Source organism: Gossypium hirsutum, chromosome D04, assembly GCF_007990345.1.
Source record: "Gossypium hirsutum isolate 1008001.06 chromosome D04, Gossypium_hirsutum_v2.1, whole genome shotgun sequence".
NCBI classification, from domain to species: Eukaryota; Viridiplantae; Streptophyta; class Magnoliopsida; order Malvales; family Malvaceae; genus Gossypium; species Gossypium hirsutum.
This window is the reverse complement of record NC_053440.1, coordinates 5365709-5387841: the sequence shown is the minus strand read 5'-3', so window position 1 is coordinate 5387841 and position 22133 is coordinate 5365709. Positions and strand designations below refer to the sequence as shown.

The 22133-nt window shown below is 35.2% G+C and overlaps 1 protein-coding gene across 4 annotated transcripts; it reads left to right on the top strand.

Moving 5' to 3' along the window:
* Positions 1–8050: 8050 nt before the first annotated feature.
* LOC107935779 (fatty acid amide hydrolase) lies at positions 8051–13054 on the top strand. 4 transcript variants are annotated; one of them, XM_016868400.2, is made up of 20 exons: positions 8051–8330; positions 8694–8803; positions 9237–9297; positions 9396–9586; positions 9744–9873; positions 10086–10163; positions 10264–10411; positions 10502–10614; positions 10740–10815; positions 10899–10970; positions 11071–11122; positions 11244–11315; positions 11437–11517; positions 11597–11700; positions 11801–11893; positions 11970–12038; positions 12117–12181; positions 12257–12318; positions 12414–12509; positions 12711–13054. In XM_016868400.2, exons 1-20 carry the CDS (start codon positions 8069–8071, stop codon positions 12771–12773), a joined length of 1998 nt encoding a protein of 665 aa, XP_016723889.2. In that variant the 5' UTR covers positions 8051–8068; the 3' UTR covers positions 12774–13054. The 4 variants fall into 4 exon arrangements, with proteins under 4 accessions (XP_016723889.2, XP_040947695.1, XP_040947694.1 ...); XM_041091761.1 differs by having other exon boundaries at positions 9237–9301; XM_041091760.1 differs by lacking the exons at positions 8051–8330; positions 8694–8803 and adding an exon at positions 8894–9123.
* The last annotated feature ends 9079 nt before the right edge of the window (positions 13055–22133 follow it).

Below are 22133 nucleotides of genomic sequence, written 5' to 3'. Positions count from 1 at the left end.
GCATACAAGTTTCTTAATTATATAAAATATTTCGAAACTTGTTAACGTAAGAATATTTATACGAATCCCTATTAAACAACAATAGAATAAGCTGAATATAATATAATAATAAAGTACAAGGTAAACATGGGCTCTTGGTAGCTAAGTAATCAGTGTTTCAATTCAATCAAATATTTACGATTCAAGGGATTAAATAGGGTGATCTAATTCAATTGAATCTCTAAAATATGTTTCCCAAAGTGATTTGATCTTCAATAACGGATTATATACATCCACATAATCAACTAAATACATAACTACCGTTCAATAAATTGTCAACACCTTAAATATGAAAATTATATTAAATAAGTCCAATAATCAAAAAGTGGACACTCAATTATCAATTTCATATTTTTTAACAGTTTAACTTAAAAAATATCACTAAAAGAATTTTATTTATAAACTTGAGTTACAATCTTTGGATAAATTCTTTTATTCTTCTCTTCAATGTATCTTTGATCCATGAGTTGTCTAAACTTTGACATTTTATAGATGTAGTTCATTTTAATGGTTATTGAAACTTAATCTCAAAATTTGGTTTGGAGAGTTGTTTTGTTCAAATTATTTGAGATTGATCTAAAGGTCGTCAATACTTGATCTTCTTTGTGTTGGTGCAATCGGATTGAGAAAAGCTTTCATCCAATGGTCTTTAAAAATTGAACTTGGATGGATAACTCCGCTTCAAGAGTCTTCTAAGCTTGATCTTGATAACAAGTTTAGCCTTTTTTTTTATTGGTTGAACAGGAGTGGAAAGCAAATTTCTTCAAAACAAATGCATCGTTTGTCAAAAAATTTTCGAGTTCTTCAAAGGTTTCTTAAGATATTGGAGACAATTTATAAACTTACCTTTAGACAACTTGTGGACCTTTGAGCTTCTGAAATGGTTTTCAAAGGCTTGGAAGTGATCCCTTTTATAATGCCAGATCGTTAAGTAAAAGAGAGTTGCGGTAGAGTATAACTTTTTCATTTGAGTAGTTTGCAAAAATTAAACTCTTTTATTTATTATTTATTTTATTAATTTAAATTAATTAGAGATAAAATAATATTTAAAATGTAATATCTTTTTATGAAAGAGTTCTGAATGGATTCATTTTATTGGATTATCTCTTATTATTTGATTTAAATAGAGATAAATAATAATGACATGTGATGAATTTTGATTGTCCAAAACCTTCTCATGCTACAAATGCCCCTTCAATATTTGGTCATATACACGATTTTTGTTGAAGGTAGAAAGTGGACAAATTTTGAAACTTATTTTACTTTCAATGTCAAATGATATTGTTTTCATCTTTCAACTCTATTGACAAGATTTGCAAGATTCAAAGGAACCATCAAGTTTTTTTTTTTAATATTTGGATTTAACTTGGTAATAAAACCATGTTGCATATGTACTTTTGTTTTTGAAGGATTAAGTCATGACATAGTTCAATTATTGGATGTGTAGTTTAACTCTTACTTAGGAGTGATACAATGGTTTAAGCTCATACTTAGGAGTTTTATTTATTGGATGAACAATTTAAGCTCGTACTTAGTAGTATCATCATTTTGATTTATTTAAGATGACAAATTTAAGCTCGTGGAGCATCATATAAAATGAACAATTTGAGCTCGTGTTTAGGAGCATTATTTGGGAAGAGCAGTTTAAGCTCTTACATAGGAGCATAATCATTTTTTTCCTTTGAGATGAACAATTTAAGCTTCTGTTTGGGAGCAATGTAAATGTTTAAGCTCATGCCTAGGATCATTGTTTTTTTATTGATTTCTTTGACATATGAATGGAGTCCAACCATGATAATTATAATATCTTGGAAGCAGACAATTTGCCTCACTTCCTTGGAGATCCACTATCTTGTTTGTGCTTAGGGCCAATGTAATAGGATCAAAAGAGCCAAAATTTTCTATGCAACATAATGGATTGAGAAACTATAGTGACTAATGTTAAGTTTGTTGATGCCACTTCTTCTTCAAACTCAGTTTCCTTTTTTCATTGAGTTGTATAATTTTGTCTTTCAAAACAAAACACTTCTTAAAAGGATCACTAATAATGTGGTAATATTTGCAATAGTTGACATCATCTATTCGACTAGTTTCTTTAATTTACTTTACTTTTAGAAATTGAAACAACTTAATTTCTCTTCAAGCATGTTTGGGACATGTATCAACAAAAAAATATTTCTTTTATTACCTTTCATTTATGTGATTTTTTGTTTTGTTTTTGAATTGAGTAGAAACAGGCTTTTCATTAACAACCCTAGACTTAACAATATCATCATTATTAGCCAATATTTTCCCCCCTTTTTTGAATTTCTTATTTAGGAGATTCTTGATTCTCAATAGTTTTCATACTTAACTCCATGCCATAAGCTCAAGTAGTTAATTTTTCAAGGGATTCTGGTTTGATGCCTTGGAAAATATAACACAAGCCCTAATTCATGTCTTGTATGAATATGTCGATGGCAGAGGAATATGATAATTTTACTTTGTAGTTCAAGCTTACATTCCTCTAATGGTGGATGCAATCAATGATTGGCTCATCCTTTCCATTGTCATGAGCTTGTGAGTTTAATCATGCTGGTAATGAGACGAGTGCTATAAAATTGATTGAGAAATTCATGTTCAAGGTATTCTTAATTTTCTCAATCATCTTAAGCTCAAGATCAATGTACCAATTGAAGGTATTTTGTTTTAAAGATGGAACGAACTGCTTTACCAAATGACCTCCATCAGTGCTAGCGCTATTGAAGGTTTCTAATAAATGTGCAACAAGTTGAAATGGACTTCTTTTGTCATCAAGTTATTGAAGTTTTGGAGGTTGATAATTTTTCAACATCTTCAAATAATCAATCCTTTGAGTGTATGGTTTTACATATGTGTACGAATGTGGAACAATACTTTCAACTTGCTTTTTGATAGCTTCCTTGATAGGCTTGTTGAGTTGATCTAAAGAAATATTTTGAGGCCATTCTTTAACAACATTGGTAGAAATTTCACCAACTTCTTGAAGAGCTTGAGTTGAGTTTTGATGGCAAGAATTTGGTTGTTTCCACTTAAGCTTTTAATTTGTGCCATCATGAAAGCAAGTTGATAATCCATTCCATTAATGCTTGTCGTATTTGCTTTCATAACTTTTGCAAGAGAAGCCACTTATTCCTTTAAGGAAGCAATACTAATTGTCATCACAACCACCACATCCAACTTTAATGATGAGCTTGGGCGAAGTGTTGTTGTAGATATTCTTCCTCTAACTTTTAAGCTAGAGAAGACTTGAAATTTGACTTGTTAACAGGGTTCTTCATAAGAGCCATCACAAATTTAGTGAACTTGATCTTTGAAGAAATGAAATGAAAAACAGAGTTGGTCCCATCAAACATGCTAAAAATTTGTGTGTCGAGTTCGAGCAAAAAATAATAACTTGAAAAATTGGAACAAATAAAAGAATTTTATTTATAATATTTTGAGTTACAATATTTGGATAAGTTCTTTGATTTTTCTCTTCAATGGAAATTCAAACTAAAGGTTATGTAGACTTAATTTTGGATGGATGCGGTTTGTTTCAACGATCATTGGGACTTGATCTTTAAAGTTGATTTGGAAAGTTTTTTTCTTGAAATTATTCGAGATTGATCCAAGGGTTGCCTAAACTTATCTTGGGTCAAAGTTATATGTTTCAAGGGCCGTCGAGACTTAATTTTCAAAACATGTTCGGAGAGATGTTTGCTTAAGTACTTGATTTGATTTGGATTCAAGGGTATTCAAGACTTTATCTTGAACAATGAAGTTTGCTTTAAGAGTTGTTAAGACTAAATCTTGAAAGACTGAGTTTTATCTTCTTCTTTTTTTATACAATCAAAATGAAAAGAGCTTCCATCCAAGGGTGTTTGAGACTTGATTTAGGATAGATGATTCCGCTTCAAGGACTTTCTAAACTTGACCTTTAAAAGCAGGTTTAGCCTCTTTTTTCTCGACTGAACGAGATCAGAAGGTAGCTTCCTTCATAATTTGTTCGAGTTGTTCGATTTCTTCAAAGAATTCTTTGAATCTTGGAGAAAAAAATTTAATCTTAAAAATCTTCTTTTTGGAGAACTTGTGAACTTCTAAACTTATGTTGAATGGCTTGGAGGTTATCCTTTTTTTATATTTCCAGTTAGTCAAGTAAAATAGTTTAATATTAGTTCGGTTAGTGTCGAAATTGTTGCCAATGCAAAAGGACACGTGTTCAAGTGCGCTAAAACACATTTATCCTCCTATTTAAGGGATGATAGATACTTATAAGTATTTTATAAAAAAAGTTCTTTTATAATATAATTTTATCGATTGAGTAATTTATAAGAATTAAATTTTATTATTTATTATTTATATTATATAAATTTAAATTAATTAGAGATACAATAATATTTAAATAATATAATATTTTATAAAAAAAATATTTACTGTCAAAATAGATTAACCTACATCTCAAGGGAAAGGTCTAGAGTGGCTAGGTATATCCACCGAGGAAGAAGGGTAAATTAATGTTGTTTTTCTTGTCTACTTTGTTAAGTTGCAGTTGTGAATTGACCAAACCTCTGTTTTAGTTGAAATAGTCTCAACTGGTTTGTTTGACTTTAATGCCATGGAATATTTTCCAAACAATGCAACTTCTTTTCTTCCTCTCTCTCTCTCTCTTGTTTCATAATTCATACCCTCCCCTCCTTATTAATTTAATATTTTTTTTTTCCATTTTACGATCTATATTCAAAGTTCGTAATCAACCATTTTAAAAACCAATTTAAATATTTTTAACTAATTCTTTTAGTTGATTTTACTAGTTCGACCGAAATTTTTTACCAACTGAACTTTTTTTTGGTTATAGTAGATTGATTGAACCACCATAACTATGAATTACTATTTCTTAAACCAATCAATCCAATTAATATTATTATTACATTTTAATTTAATTTTTTTTATTATTTAGAAAATACTTTTTTTAACTTTTAATTTCATAAAAGTTGCAAATAATTATATATATACATAAGCACATACACACATGTAACCAGGGGGAAGGGAGAATTTTTTTTTTTGATGTTAAATAGTTTAAATAAAAAAAACCAATGAGTTCAATTTTCTTTATGTATTTATTGTTTTTTTTTCTTTGATGCATTAATTGGTTGAGAATTATATTTTAAATATTTTTTTTCATTTTTTGGAAGATCAATTATTTTTTGGGTAACTAATTTTTACAAGTTTTTTAATGATTTTTCATGTGTTTTTTCTATGCAATTTTCCGAAAGAGAACAACAAAACAATTTGTTAAAATAAACTACTAAGACCGTCAAGTAGAGGTGCTCATGGGCCGGGCCGAGTTTGGGTCGGGTTCAAAAAATTTTAGCCCGTGTCCTAGGCCAGGACCCGGCCCAAAATATGGGTCTAAAATTTTGTCCTGGCCCGACTCGGGAAAAAATTTCTAAGCCCGAATTCTGCCCACCCGACCCATTTTTTAATAAACACCAAAAATTTATTTTAAAAATAAAAAATTATTTTAAAAATATTTTAAAAATAAAAATAAAAAATATATTTATTATATATTCAGGCCAGGCCGGGCCGGGCCGGGCCCGGACCAAAAAGTGGTGCCCAAGGCCCGACCCGTTTTCTAAATGGGCCTTGTTTTTTGCCAAAGCTATATTTTGGGCTTATATTTTTACCCGAACCCTCCCATCTTTCGGGCGGGCCCTCGAGCCAAGCCGCTCAGCCCATGAACACCTCTACCGTCAAGCCACAACAAAGAAAAGGTACCCACACCAAAACAGTGGATCCCAACAAAAAATCAACAAACCAAAAGAAGCTCAAAGTAACATTATCTCAAATCAAATAATCCAACCATTAACAATAAGTCGTTACCTAATATATATAACATATTCCATACTAATCTATCTTTCTTTCCCTCTATTTCCAAATTCCTTTAACCATCAGACTACCACATAGGATTAATAGTATAATTATCAGTCATTTAATTTAATATTTTAATAATTTTTTAAATTATATTTTTGTATAATTTAGAAATTATATTATAAATAATTAACATGAGAATCTATCTGGTCTTTACAAAAAATAGTGAGATCAACATCTCACTATACACATTTTTTATACTGGACTTTTAATTACAACTATCTCTCCCGCAAGTATGGAAAAAAATAATAAAAAAAAGGTGAGAGCATGTGACTAATAATTATAGCATTTATGCTTTTAAGTAATTAAAGCCTGATTAAGTTTTTTTGGTGCAGATATATAATTTTATAATCAGGTGAAATTTTTTCCCTCCCTTTTCTAATTATTTAATTATATTTCTGTAGTTTTCTTTTATATGGTTGACATGTAATTTTTGTATTTTGAGGTTTGGGGTTCAGCGTTTGAGAAATTATTTTATGGATCTTTCTCAGTTCCCACCATATCATCTATGGTCCTTTTTCAATTATTTAATAACATTTCAACAATTTTTTCCATACTATTGACACATAATTTTGATAATTTTTTATCTAAACCCCTAAATCTTGAACCTTAAATGGGTTCAATATTCAAGGTTTAGGATTTAAGATTTATGATTCGAGATTCAATGTTTGGGATTTGAGATTTGAGGTTTGAGGTTTAGGGTTCGAGTTTGGGGTTCAAGGTTTATGGTTAGTGTTTGGGATTTAGGTTTTTGGGTTCGAGATAAAAAAAATTTACCAAAATTATGTTTCAATGGCATAGAAAAAAATTGCTATAATGTGATTAAATAATTGGGAAGGACCATGGATGATGTGATAGGAAGGTTCATAAAACAATTTCTCTAAAATTAGGGTAACTTACACAACTTGTCATTAAATTACAGGTAAGTTTTCCATTTTTATCACCTAAGGAAAAAAAGTTACAATTTGATCATTGAGCTATTCAAAAGTTTTTATTTAAGTCATTGAACTGTTAAAATCGATGTTATATGACTTTCTTTGTTCACATCATCTACACCAATTAAAAACTTTCTTTCTCATTCTTTTCTGCAGTTTATTTTTTTTCATGAAATAACTTTAGACGTCAAAAATCTATGAACTAAAATTTAAACAAATTTTTTCTACTTGTCGATGGGTATTAATCAATCGTACTGGTCGTCAAATTGTCGCTAGAATTTCGCTGGTGGAACTTTTCTTTTTGAAAAAAACTTTACAGCCTTGTGACTTAAATAAATATTTTTGAATAGTTTAGTGACTTAAATGAAAATTTTTGAATAATTTTATTAATCAAATTATAACTTTTGATCAAAACAAAAGCTTACCCATAATTTAGTGAGTGAAGGTTTAGTTTGACCTTATAATTATTAAAATTTTACAAGTGAAATAAAAAGAAAGCGAAGGGTAGTGAGGCATGCAAGTTGAAGGGCCTCTTCCCTCCTTTCCAAGCTGTCCAAACTTAATGAAAATGGCATACTGTAGTAGAATACATATAGATATAGACTTAGTATGGCCGCCCTTCCAAAAATTCAATGCGGCCCCTCAATAATAAAATTTCATATTATGGGTCAACCTTTTAATCTTTGAAGTCCCTACTATCTTTGATTTCTTTTTTTTTATTCACTTTTAATTGCTATAATATCCATTATATCATCCATATATATATACATATATATTAAATTACCCTCAATTAATTAATCAAACTACCTTTCTTTAGTTCTTGTTTATTCACCTTTCAATAGAGTTTTTTTAATTTCATAAACACGATTAAGAACTCAGAAATATTCATGTTTACTAATACTGATATCCATTTCAAACATATGTATATATATATTTGTTGTATTCAATACACGTCCTTGTAAAGCGAATATAATGAAAGAAAGTTGGGAGGTATGTTATAGGTTAACAGGAAAGAGAGAGGTCCTTCATCCATTGACCTTCCATGGTTTAATGTTGATAATGAGGCCTATTTAAGCATGCAATTTAATAAGTGTAATAATGGTATTATGGGTATAAACGCTTTTAAATAGCTGAAACCGTTGCCATCTCCGCCACTTTATAGGTTCATGACAGTTTTCATTTTATATAACCAATGTTACTTACACAAGTTGATCATAAAATATATTTATTGGTTGAACACTGTTGTTTTCTTGTTTAACCCTCTGCCTTGTTGCATTCTTGCTCTAACCATCACCACCCACCACTCTCGCAAGTTTTTTTCCGGTAAAATGGGACTATTCAAGGCTGCTGGCGTTGTTTACAAGCCGGTCGAGGAGATTGATCTTGGTCCTGACAGCAATGAGTTTTATCTCAAAGCCAATGTTAAAGGTTTCACCACCATCATCATCATCATCAGCAGCAGCAGCAGCAGCAGCAGCTTGCTGTTGACTTTTTGTTTTCTTTCTAATTTTACATCAGATTCAGAAACTAACAACAGTTTGCTTATTACAAGTCCTGTCTCATCTTCATCTCATTGTTTAAGAATGTTTTTGTTTTTTTCTTTGTTTTAGTACTACTAACAGAAACTGTATCTGACAATTCCAGAAAAAAATGGCAGACTTTTCTATATCTACCTTTGTTACTTGAAACTGCTGTTTGTTGACTTTGAGGTTTCAATGGGTACACTGCAAAAAGCATCTTTCAGTTGCATAATCTTACAATATGTGTATGTTTTGTGTACATGATGTATAGCTCCTCGCATGGCTGGATTTCTTGTCAAAATATTTGCTTGGTTCCTGGAGTCAAGGATCATTGGAACGTTATTGTTGTATATATTGAAGAGGAACAACCTAATTCACAAGGTACACACTAATTATTACCTTCATTTTTACCATTATTTTTGGTTAAAAAAGAAATCCCAACATTTTTTTCCCTCGTACTTCCGACAAGTGACAGTCAGTCTGACATTGTGGTCTCAAAGCTTTTACTAACACCCATGTGATGGCCTTTTGGCAACTTTTTCTTATAATTCATTCATTCATTCCATAGGGAAGAAAGCACAAAGAATAATTGGCCGATAGTTAATTGAGACTTGGTACATTGTTCGTTACCATTTTACTGCTTTGTCCTCTCTTTACTCCTGTTAGCCACAAATTTGGCTAAGTTTATGAGGCAAAGGGAGGTAACTTTATAAAAAACTTTCTGCAGGGAACTTCTTTTCACCTATATACTATATTAGATATAAGATTACAGATTTTCATATAACTTTTGTTATAACAATTTTTCGTCGAGCAGCTTGTTTCGAATGCAACGCTGGAGGAGGCACCTATGTTTGTTCCTTTGCATCCATTTGTTGGTATGTATGTGCTACATACTCTTTTACCTTTGATTCATATGCGTAGATTACTGTATATTGGAGGCATTTTAGAACTCATTAAGCATTGATCAATACAGACCTTAATGAACAAGAAGTTGAACAAATTGGCTCTGATGCATCGCCAGCAGAACGAGTTCAACGGGCAATGAATTGTCTTCCTTTGACCTTAGAGAAGTCAGTAGATGATTCAAATTCCAGCAGCTTCCGACGCTGGACAATAGCGGATTATTCAAGGGCCTATAGTTCTGGAGAAATAACTCCCCGGAAGGTATCATTCTTGGCTATTTAGTTTATGACATATAGTTGATTTCCCATTTACATGAATGATTACATTTCCACCTGAAAGAATTTGAGGCTTTCTAGATATTTGGTACAGTTAACTTTTAGTTTATCATGTTCATGAAAATCGATTTTTGATTGTACAGGTTGCGGAGCAATTTATAAATGCTGTGCATGAATCTTCCCGTGCTGCTTTGCCAATGTCCTTCTTCATTAACTATGATGCTGAAGATATCCTAAAACAAGCTACAGAATCAACTCTTCGGTACGAAAGAGGTAACTGTTTAGTGTAACTAAATCACTATTACATATCCTAATGTGCTTTTCTGTTTTGACATTATTTCTTCTATTCTCCTGAAACATAAGGACATAAAACAAGTTAACTGTTTGGTTCCAAAACTTGGCAATAGTGAACATTCATTTTCATGTATAATGTTTAGTCTATACCATCTAGAAGTTCATATGGATCTCATTGTCCTTTTCTTCAGGGGATCCGATATCAGCTCTAGACGGAGTCCCAATAGCTATCAAGGATGAAATAGATTGTTCTCCATATCCAACAACAGGTCTCATAATTTCTCCACTTGTCATGTTCTTTACTTGCATAGGCTTTTTTTTCATAATGGTATTCTTAGTTTCTTCCTATTTGAGTCTTGGTTCTTTTAGGAGGTACAAAGTGGCTGCACAAGGTTAGACCTTGCACGGGTGACGCATGCTGTGTTATGCGGCTCAGATCCTGTGGTGCTATTATTGTTGGAAAGACTAACATGCATGAGCTTGGAGCAGGAACAAGTGGGATAAATCCTCACTATGGGTGAGAACTTTCTTGTGTGTTCTCCTTTTCTAATACAAAAAATTTCATGTTTAAAATATAGTGATATGTTTTCATTTTTTGAGGCTGCAGGACTACCAGAAATCCGTATCATCCCAACAAAATCGCTGGTGGTTCTTCCAGTGGATCTGCTGCAGTAGTATCTGCAGGATTATGCCCTGCTGCTCTTGGTGTGGATGGAGGAGGTAACCTCCTCATCTTTTACTGAAAAAAACCCACAAAATCTTATCATAATAATTAAGTACAGCATTATATCATGTGAATAAGTTTAGAGGACCATTGTGCTTCATATTCTGTGGTTTCCTTGTAGGATCTGTGCGGATGCCTGCATCCCTTTGTGGTGTTATAGGATTCAAACCGACTTTTGGGCGCATACCTCATACAGGGTGAGAATTTATTTTAGGAAAATAATTCTATGTGTTCCATGTAAGCTTTAGACTATATATCAGAAAATTCATGTTGTTTTCAGTGTTCTTCCTCTGAACTGGACGGTAGGAATGGTTGGAATACTAGCAGGCACCTTAGAGGATGCATTGATTGTGTAATTAATCTCTCCCTTTCTTGTATCAATGCATTTCCTTCACTTCTATATATTACTTTATAAGTTCTAGATATGACTTACATTAGTTTTCTGTTTTCAGCTATGCTGCCATTAGTGGCCAACTTCCATCACATGAGCCAACAATTTTACCTGTAAGTGCCCATCTCTAAAATATTACTAGAATTTCCAAGTACTTGAAGCTGTAGTAAAGTATCACTAGCCTTTGTTAGCTTGATTCCTATTAATTGCCTTGCTAAGTATTCCCTTTACCAGCCCAAGTTACTTTTTCCCCTGCTGAACTCAACAAATCCAATATCAGAAATCAAGTTTGCAAGATATGGAGAGGTTAGTGATGTTATTATATGATAAATTAGTTTAAGTCCAGTTTCATCATTGATTATAGCTTAAAAGTTAAGGTTTCTAATACCTGTCATTCTATTTTTGAACCACTAATTGCCTCAATTAGTGGTTCAACGATTGCAGTGACGAAATCAGAATATGCTGTTCCAATGCTTTGCACTTGCTTTGTGAGCATTACAAATGGAAGGTATTAGCAATGGAAGTTTCCTTTAACTAATAAAAAAAGATGACTGATCACTAATCTGCAAATGTTTATTATTCACAAGACTGTAGAGGTTACTATACCAGAGATAGAGTCGATGCGGCTGGCGCATTATCTGACCATTGGCTCCGAATGCACAACTTCACTGAGTTCTGCTCTTGAAAAGCTGTATGTTATGTTCCAAACTTCAACCCTAATTGATCCCCTTATGTTCATGTTTGGGATATTAGAAGTTCAAAAGTTGACAGTATAAAACTTGTTGAAATAGGGATTTTGCAGAACTAGGATGGGATGCAAGAGTAGCACTTAGGGTATACGGTGCTTTCAACAGCAAAGAGTACATAAAAGCTCAGAAAATGAGGCAAGTTTTTTTCCAAAATTCACTTGTTATTTAATTTCTTATAGCTGGCACTTATAAATATGGGCTTTATATGCAGGAACCGCCAGATGCAGATTCATAAGAACATATTTGCCAAGGCAGATGTCATAGTTGCTCCAACAACAGGGTAGATTCTTTGTAAACTGCAACATCTTACAATGTCTAAGAGAGTTTTATTTTTGACTATTTATTATTCTCAAAACAGTGTGACTGCATACTCAATATTTGATGATGCTCTAAAAACCGGTGAGCTCGATTACATAAATGGAGGTACGAGTTTCGACAGATTTTGCCATTATGCATTTTAGGTTTAAATGGAAGTTAACCATTTCATCGTCTTTTCAGCTGCCCTTGTTCGATATCAGATATCAGGAAACTTTTTAGGACTACCTGCTGTGACCGTTCCTGTACTAACTTATTACTACTCCGTTCTCTTTGGTTAAGGTTTTATATAGTGGGACAACATTTATACTAATATCAGTTCTCTATGTCTCCTTAATAGGTTGGCTATGATAAAGAAGGTTTGCCAATTGGTCTTCAATTTATAGGGAAGCCATGGTCAGAACCCACATTAATGCACATAGCATTTGCAATGCAGGTAAGCTACATGCTTCTCTGAATGTAGTTGCTTTCTTTTTCAAAATAAGAAAATGATAAATGGTATATAATTGGATTTCTGGTTCCTGTTTTGGGTATTTTTCATAAATTGGAATAATTTGAGTTTTCTTCATACACAAGGCATTATTGAATTGATTATACCCTTTGCTTGCTGATATGTAGAACACATTTTTGGTTTCAGGCCTTGTGCATCTCACACTATAGGAAGCCTAAAGTTTTCTGTAATCTACTTCATAAGAATTGAGTGGGGCAGGCCAGAAGCCACCAGGAGGAGGCCGGAAGGGTAATCAGTCACCATGATTGCATAGCTTCCTTTTCTTCTTCTCTTATCATGGTATATGGCAATATGTAGTATTGCTTAATTATTTAGTGAGTTGCTACTTGTGAGATGGACGTGTCAAAAATCATTAGAAGCTGAAAGTGTGTACCATGTCATTCATACATATAGATTCTTATATATGTAGATGAGATATGTATTAAATTGCTTGTTTTATGGCTATAATTGGAGTTATTCTTCTGTTAAAAGTAGCTGATACAGAATAGTAGTCAGGGTTCATGTGCTACTTGCTGATGCATCATTAAGTAATTTTATACGGTGTAATGACTGGAAAGCATTCTAATTATGTAATTGAGGCCTTAGACATTAATTCAATTAATAAGTTTGTTGATCTACAAAACAAGGTAGTGTTTGTTTTCAACTTGAAATTTGGTGGCACTTGTTGGATGATGAGAGTTTAAGCATTTGTTAGAGTTTAGGACAGGGTTATCAAGTAGTTAGAAAAAGAGGTAACCGACTTCTTCCCCGTTATTTAGACTGAGTTTGAATCTTTAAATCATCACTATTGAAGGGTTTACTTGATTACTGTACAGGCCAATTTTGGGCCTAGCCCAATACCCAAAACCAACACCAGCCCGAAATAGTGAAGCCCGATAAGCCCAAGTCTCCAAATTTTTTGGAAAGCCAGAAACCCTAAGGTTTCTGGCGCCGTTGCCCATACCCTGCTCCACTATAGCGGCCCCTTACCCCCACGCGTCTGACACCGGCTGCCACCGCCCAAGCATCTGCCACCATGATGCCCATACCGGCCATACCCTGCAAAGCCAACAAAAGGCACGCAACAACAGAAGAAACAAATAGCAAAAAGACAAAGAAATAGAAATTAAAAGTGGTGTAGATCGGCTATAAAGGCCGAAAATCTCTTCCTTGTAAAGGTCTTCTTCCCGATTTTACGAACAGGAGAAAATAAAAACAAAAAAAATTCAAGGTTATTTCTTTTTTATTTTGATCTCTCTATTTCTTTTATCTATATTTATTATTATTATTTAAAAAAAACGAATAAAAAGAAAAGGGGAAAGAAATACACTTGGATCGGCCCTGAAAACCACCGTCTTTATCGGTCCTCCGTCGTCGTCGGTTGCGGGTTTAGGGAGGGGCCCAAAGTCTTCTTCTTCTCTCCTTGTTTCCCTTTCCATGGTTATGGTCTCTGAACGCGCTTTAACGCGCCGATCGGAGACGACCTCATGCGACGCCGACTGTCGGCCATGACTGCACGGACGGCGGCTCAAGTAGCCGGACATGGGGAAGGGAGTTGAGAGAATGAGGGTTTAGTTTTTAGGTTAAAAAAATGGGCTGTGTGTGACAGATTTTTTGGGGTTTAAATGGCAAGACGAAAACGACGCCGTTTAAGGGGGCGACCTGCGCCTCTTTGCCCTAATGGGTAATTTGCGCAATAGGTCCCTTGCCCTTGGCGGTTTACCTCAATACGGTCTTTTGCTATATTCTGATTTGGACTGCAAACATTGCTTCTGCTTCAATTTGGTCCATAGACCATGCACAGATGTACCCTGAAACGGTGCCGTTTTAGATGGGATGGGAATATTTCCCTTTTGACCCTGTATCTCTGCGCGCGTTTAGATCGGGCCCCGACTGTCCTTTTTTTTATTTTTAAATTATGTCATTTAATTTCGTTTTAATTTCAATTTGGTCCTGGGTCCATTCAATTTATTTGTTTATTATTATTATTTAAAAAAAAAACAAAAACTCTTTTATCTTTGTTTGTTTAAGTTTTTATTTATTATTTATTGTAAACTATTATATATTTTTCTTTTCTTTTCTTTTAAATTTTCGTATGCATGTATATTTTCTTTAAAGTTGTTTATACTTTTTTTCTTATATATATAATATTATTTATTTTAAATTTTTTTATATTCATTTATTTTAAGTTTTCTTGTATATTGTTTATTCGAACCTTTTATTATATATCGTTCTTATAAATCACTCATCTTGGATTACTATTTACTTTAGATTGTTGTATATATATTTATATTTATATATATATATTATATTTTGTTGTATTTTCCTTTGATTAGTAATGTTGGTATTTAAATTAGATATATTGTGTGTTCATTGTCGTTGTGCGTACTATAATTTGCTTATTTGTATCCGTGTATATTTGTCATGCATTGATGTATCATTTCATTCATAAATTGTTATGTCATGTTCCGTTATCATTCAATTTCATTTCATCACTTCAAAGCTACGCTCGATTTTGTACACTCCAATAATAAATCATTGTAGTTTGTCCTAAATAAAACAAATGCATCTCGTTCGAGTATTGTACTTGCAATCATTCAAAAAGTGTAAAGTTTTAAATTAAGGCAATATTTCGCGTTTGAAAACTCGAGAAAACGTGCCCTAACGTGCTGGGTTTCGATTTCTCGTTTGACTAAATAGCCAAATATCCTCTTAAAGCTTCAAGGTATGGTTTCATTAAACTATAAGGAGATCTTGGTTTCGATGGTTTAGAGTATCGTGTCCTAACGTGCTGGATGTGATATTCCTTCGGAACAAGAGAATCTTATGTTTCAATTCACGATATCAGATTTTCTTTTAAGGATCGTATTTTTAAAACTCTTCAAATTTTCAATTTTCGACACTAAGACACTAATTAATCAACTAGGTACCAATTTTGGGCGCATCGAGGGTGCTAATCCTTCCTCGTGCGTAACCGACTCCCGAACCCATTTTTCTGAATTTCGTAGACAAAAATCGTTGTTTTAATAAAATCTAAATCGTTTATTAAAAACAACCGTTTTACGAGGTGACCCGATCACACCTCATCAAAAAAGATTGGTGGCGACTCCCGTTTTCATTTTTTAAATCCAAGTCGACCCCGTTTTCATTCAAAAAAATGGTGTCAACAGCTTGGCGACTCCACTGGGGACAATAAGAGAGTCAAGCCACGTGTTGATTATTTCTTGTCTTTTTGTTGAAAGTGGAAAATTCGATTTAAATTTACGATCCTCTCATTGCATCTCTTTTGTTTTGAATTATATTTTTTTTATCGTGTTCTGTATTTTATTTTATACCTCGGCACATTGCATTGCATGACCGCTGGTCATACCCTTTTAAGTGGGAGTGAGAAACTACGCCTTCGTGAGGTTTTCACCTCCGCATGGGATAGTGAATCGCTTCCGGGATACATCCGTACCTATGTCTTCGTGAGATTTTCATCTCCGCATGGCCATAGAGAAATGTATCCCCCTGAACCGAACTCGGTCCGCATGAGCCTACAATGGGTGAGGATCGAGGAATCTGCTGGTTCAGGTACCCTTACTTTAGAACCAAACCTCATGTAGTGAACCTTAGGAGCTCACCCTAGGTAGAACCACTTCGAACCCCTAGTATTCACCCAAATAGGTGTTCTATTTATTCTTGCTTGCTTTTGCTTTGTACTAACATGTTTTCTTTTTGTCATGATTGCATTGCATTTTCATCATAAAAAGAGGTGTTGATTCACGTTCAATTGCTAAATAGAGAGCTTGTCATAAGAAAATGGGTTTCTTGATAAAGTGGATGACGATACGGTTGTCCTAATACGGTCCGAGAAGATATAACAAAAGAAGGATGATAGTTCAGTAGAGGACTATACGACTTTGCCTCGTTGCCTGAAGACTCAAGATGACAAAGATTATTCGAGAACCGCTAAACTTTTTAAAGAGAAGCCAACGAGCATCACAAGGATGAGTGAGTAACGAGTCGCGGCCCAGATGAAGAAAAAAGAGATAGAAGGGATGTCCCTTTTGAAGAGTTCGGGAGATTTATCTTAACGCTCGAATGAAGAAGAGGATCGAATGTCCCCGCCTATGACGGCAAAGCCGTATATATATCTGCTTTATGTAAATGGATTTGTTTTCTATTCCAGTTGTTCTAATAGAATTGAACCAAGAATCAACGTTTCTTTTGGCATTCATTTCATGCATTTGCATTACATTGCATCATATGCATTAGACTTTCACGAAGTGACCCTAACTAGGTAAAATTATTTCAGTTACCCTGGAAACCAACAAAAATCTAATCAAATATCACTACGGTACTCGTCGCCAAACGAAAGCAATGGATCAAAGGTTGGAAAGATTGGAACAGTTGCAACGAGAGATGCAAGATCAGATGCACGAACGACTGGAAAAAATCCAGCAAGACATGTTAGAATCCCAGAACACTGTGATGAACCAATTAAAGCAGTTATTGGCTGGAAGGAATGATAAAGGAAAAAGGCCCTTTAGTTTATGCTGGGGATGATCACGATGACCCTGCCTATCCTCCAGGTTTCACCCCAACTAACATCCAAGCGCAACCAGAGGTGTACCCGCAGAGGGCACCTGTTACCATTAGATCCCAATACCAGGTCGGTGCCCCGGCATCGATGAACTTTCCAATAGGCTCGGGTTCTAATCCCGGTGATAATCCTACCAACCCCGTGTTTCCTAATCTCGATAACATGGCAGAGATGGAGAAAGGGAAAACGGACTTGTCAAAACAACTTGAGGACCGATGTAGATGGCTAGAGGAGAAATTTAGAGCCATGGAGAACACCGACTACCATTGTGGAGTCGACGCCAAGGACTTGAGTTTGGTACCTGATCTAGTACTCCCTCCCAAATTCAAAATGCCGGAGTTTGAAAAGTACAACGGGACTAGTTGTCCTGAAGCTCATATAACTATGTTCTATCGAAGAATGACAGGATACATCAACAATGATCAACTGTTGATCCACTGCTTCCAGGACAGTCTGATCGGGTCTGCAGCTAAGTGGTACAACCAGTTAAGTCGCGTCAACATCCATTCATGGAAGGACTTAGCACAGGCTTTCATAAAGCAGTACAACCATGTGACAGATATGACACCCGATAGAATCACATTGCAGAACATGGAAAAGAAGCATAGTGAGAGCTTTAGGCAATATGCCCAAAGATGGAGAGAGGTCGCGACACAGGTCCAGCCACCTCTTTTAGAGAAAGAAACCACGATGCTTTTCATCAACACTCTGAAAGCACCGTTCATTAACCACATGTTAGGAAGTGCTACCATGAGCTTCTCAGATGTAGTGATGTCTGGTGAAATGATTGAAAATGCAATAAGAAGTGGGAAGATAGATGCGGAAGAAGGCATCAAGAGATCAACCCCAAAGCACAAAGACAATGAGGTGAACAACACGAGTACATATAGCAAGGGTTATTCAAAACCAATTACGGTGAATCAGCCAAGAAAAATGGTCGCTAACCAACAAGGCTCATTGAGACAAGAACCTGGAGTGAAACCAGGTACTGAGAACCTCCAGTTCACAACAATTCCAATGTCATATGAAGAGTTGTATCAAAATTTATTCGATGCGCATGTTGTTTCCCCTTCCTACTCAAAACCCCCACAACCTCCATATCCAAAGTGGTATAATGCGAACACACACTGTGACTACCACGCAGGAATTACGGGGCACTCAATAGAGAATTGCATCACCTTCAAGAAACTAGTTGAAAAACTCATCAACATGGGTATTGTCAAGTTGGGTGACTCATCTACTGCAGAAAATCTGCTACCCAACCATGATTGACAATAAGGTGAATACGATGTATGAAGAGATATTGGGAAGTGTTCACATCAATGACATGCATGAAGACACAACTGAAGAGGGAACTTTGTTAGATGTCTGCCCTCATAAACTTGGAAGTGTTCTAAATAAATCAGACTGTAAAAGAAGTCTCTGTAGTATTTAGAGCCTACTTAGAGTAATATTCAGAACAAACTTGTTGCTTTTAGCCTGAAGCAATATGAATTTTTTTTGTGAAATAGGCTCATGTCTGAACGTCGTTATTTTAATGAAATGCATCTTTGCGATCATTTTTGAGCTAATATTCTTTCATTCTTTGTGAATAATTATTTTTAAAATCATTCATTCATTCATAATTATACTGTACAAATAATTATTCTTAAATTCATACATTCTTTGTATATTCTTTTGCACCAACAACAGGTCCCTGAATATTAACGACATGAATGACACTGCTACAGACTCAGAATCTCCTTTTGAGTGAGACATGTGTTTAGAGGAATCTCATGACTTCGAAGATGACATAGATTGTGGCCTATCTCCGTACTTATTGAGGAGGGTAGAACAAGGTGAAAACAGATTCCACCTTACGAAAAATCAATGGAGTCCATATGGGGCATGAAGGTTGTTAGGTCGATCTCGCCAAAAAAAGGTCTGGCAGTCATCAGTTTATCTTCACGGGAAGAAGCTGTTTCATATGCCAATGTCACGAAGTCGACAGCAATTTTTTTTGAAAAATCACGTCAGCTTGAAAAGTCGAAAAGAATCATATTTGACAATGCACTAAATTTGAACAAGAGCAAAATATAAGAAGTTTGCAGTCTGTTCAAGATTAACACCATATCGCCAAAAAAAAAACTCTCTCAGGGCAACGCCCTCTTTTTGGGCTTATTTCAGTTTCACCTATTGAGGTCGAGATTTCCTTCTCTTTGAGTTTTTGGATCCAATCCTGGTTGGAGAGGAATGTTCAAAATATCTATCATGGTCAAATGTACCAAAAGCAAATGGTATGAGTTCACCAAAACAAGGTTTGCTCCAGAGAATTCCACAAGGGGGACCCGATATCAAAGAAGATCCTTCCCATACAAAGGGGACTTCAGAAGAAAGTGGATGTCAAGCCAGAAGGACCTTATGTGGAAGGCTTTATCTGGGAGAGTGTAGGTATTGACCAAGATAGATGGCAAGAACTTGCCTAATCTTGAGAATTTTGATTCAAGGAACAAATACTTCACTTAAAAAAAAGAGAGAATTAATGAAAAAGAAGAAAAGAAAATGAGTGAAAAAAGGAGAGGCCAAGGTGAAAACCCACAAAGGGCGCCTTGAGACCAGAGGGGCTTGAGTTGAAAACCCAAAAAAGGGCGACTCAAATTTTGGATCAAATTGGGGCATGAGGCGATCAGAGCATCTCAAATTTTGATCAAATCGGGGCATGTAATAATCTTGCTATACCTGATTCAACAAGAAAGGGTAGGTAGCATCTTGGGGCATCGACAAAGTCTTGTAGATCTCCTAAACACATGTCAAACACAGAATAGTCTTTCAAAGAGTTGGTACAGAGAAGTTCAAGCTACGATATCTGGGGCATCTTGTCCTCATACTTTTTTTTTCTTGGAATACTTCATTCTTTTTCAAGATACGTGTTCCCAATTAATTCCCCTTTTATTCTTGCTATCCTTGATAGTTTATCCATTTTGAGCTATGCTCTCAAATCAATTCTATTTTATCTATCGTTATGATCTTTTGCAAGCATGTTGCATTGGAATAATGATTAATGGACTAATAAAATTTTCACGAAGGAAGTTTTGCATATTACTCTAAAAAGTTTCTAAATAATATAGGAGCCTGAAGCAGGACAATTGTTTAGAACACTCCAAATTTAAAGGTTGGAAATTTGGGAAGGAATAGTCTAAATTTAGACTTTCTCTTTGGATTTTTGTTGTCAAATGCGTTGATTGACAAGATGCCATGTTGGTGACAAAGCTTGAATAAACAAGAAAGTGATGATCTTCAGGCAATAGGAAGAGGTTACCTCGGGAAGGAGAGCCCTTGTTTGCGCATGAGTCTTTGGTACGACACCTTGGGAACGATGTAAGGGACCAGAAGGATTTAAATCTTATACCCTTGAATTACGATAGGAGAAGATTGAAAAAAGCCATATCTTTCTACCCTTGGGTTACAGTAGGAGATTGATGGTACAAATTTTATGTCACAATGGATTGAACTACGATGTTCACAGTGGGGGCAATCAGATTACGTGTTTCTTTGGAAATGCCGGCTGGTCAAGAAGGCATTGCGACACGTTAGTGATAAAGCCTCAATAAGCTTTTGAGCGATGATAACCTAAGCATTAAGGAATTATTTTCATGACATTCTGCATTCATTCAAATACCATTCACACATGTCTAGTTAGGAGCATTTGATTCATTTTGATCATGCCATCCTAATCATTAGGCATAATTAGGTTCATTATACAGGTCATGTTCCCTAGAGAACAGATCAGTAAAAATTGAAGATAAACCTTGCCTCTCTCGGTCGTAGCAGAGCTGGTTGAAGTTATCAGATCTTGCCTTCCTGTATTTGGCAGCGAAGCAGATCAAAGATGGCAGATTTTACCTCCCTGACCACAGTGGAGTACATTGAAGCCGATAACTCTATCTCCCTGTATTGGGCAGTGGAATAGATTGAAGATTGCAGATCTTGCCTTCCTGTATTTGGCAGCGAAGCAGATCAAAGATGGCAGATTTTACCTCCCTGACCACAGTGGAGTACATTGAAGCCGATAACTCTATCTCCCTGTATTTGGCAGTGGAATAGATTGAAGATTGCAGATCTTGCCTTCCTGTATTTGGCAGCGAAGCAGATCGAAGATGGCAGATTTTACCTCCCTGACCACAGTGGAGTACATTGAAGCCGATAACTCTATCTCCCTGTATTTGGCAGTGGAATAGATTGAAGATCAAAGATGGCAGATTTTACCTCCCTGACCACAGTGGAGTACATTGAAGCCGATAACTCTATCTCCCTGTATTTGGCAGTGGAATAGATTGAAGATCAAAGATGGCAGATTTTACCTCCCTGACTACAGTGGAGTACATTGAAGCCGATAACTCTATCTCCCTGTATTTGGCAGTGGAATAGATTGAAGATTGCAGATCTTGCCTTCCTGTATTTGGCAGCGAAGCAGATCAAAGATGGCAGATTTTACCTCCCTGACCACAGTGGAGTACATTGAAGCCATAACTCTATCTCCCTGTATTGGGCAGTGGAATAGATTGAAGATTGCAGATCTTGCCTTCCTGTATTTGGCAGCGAAGCAGATCAAAGATGGCAGATTTTACCTCCCTGACCACAGTGGAGTACATTGAAGCCGATAACTCTATCTCCCTGTATTTGGCAGTGGAATAGATTGAAGATTGCAGATCTTGCCTTCCTGTATTTGGCAGCGAAGCAGATCGAAGATGGCAGATTTTACCTCCCTGACCACAGTGGAGTACATTGAAGCCGATAACTCTATCTCCCTGTATTTGGCAGTGGAATAGATTGAAGATCAAATATGGCAGATTTTACCTCCCTGACCACAGTGGAGTACATTGAAGCCGATAACTCTATCTCCCTGTATTTGGCAGTGGAATAGATTGAAGATCAAAGATGGCAGATTTTACCTCCCTGACTACAGTGGAGTACATTGAAGCCGATAACTCTATCTCCCTGTATTT

Bases quoted from the DNA above. Each gene is read 5' to 3' on its own strand.
- LOC107935779 (XM_016868400.2), top strand. From the start codon at position 8,069: ATGACAGTTTTCATTTTATATAACCAATGTTACTTACACAAGTTGATC. The intron at 11,123-11,243 runs GTAAGTGCCCAT...TCCCTTTACCAG, and splicing joins ATGAGCCAACAATTTTACCT to CCCAAGTTACTTTTTCCCCT. The intron at 12,319-12,413 runs GTACTAACTTAT...TCTCCTTAATAG, and splicing joins TACCTGCTGTGACCGTTCCT to GTTGGCTATGATAAAGAAGG.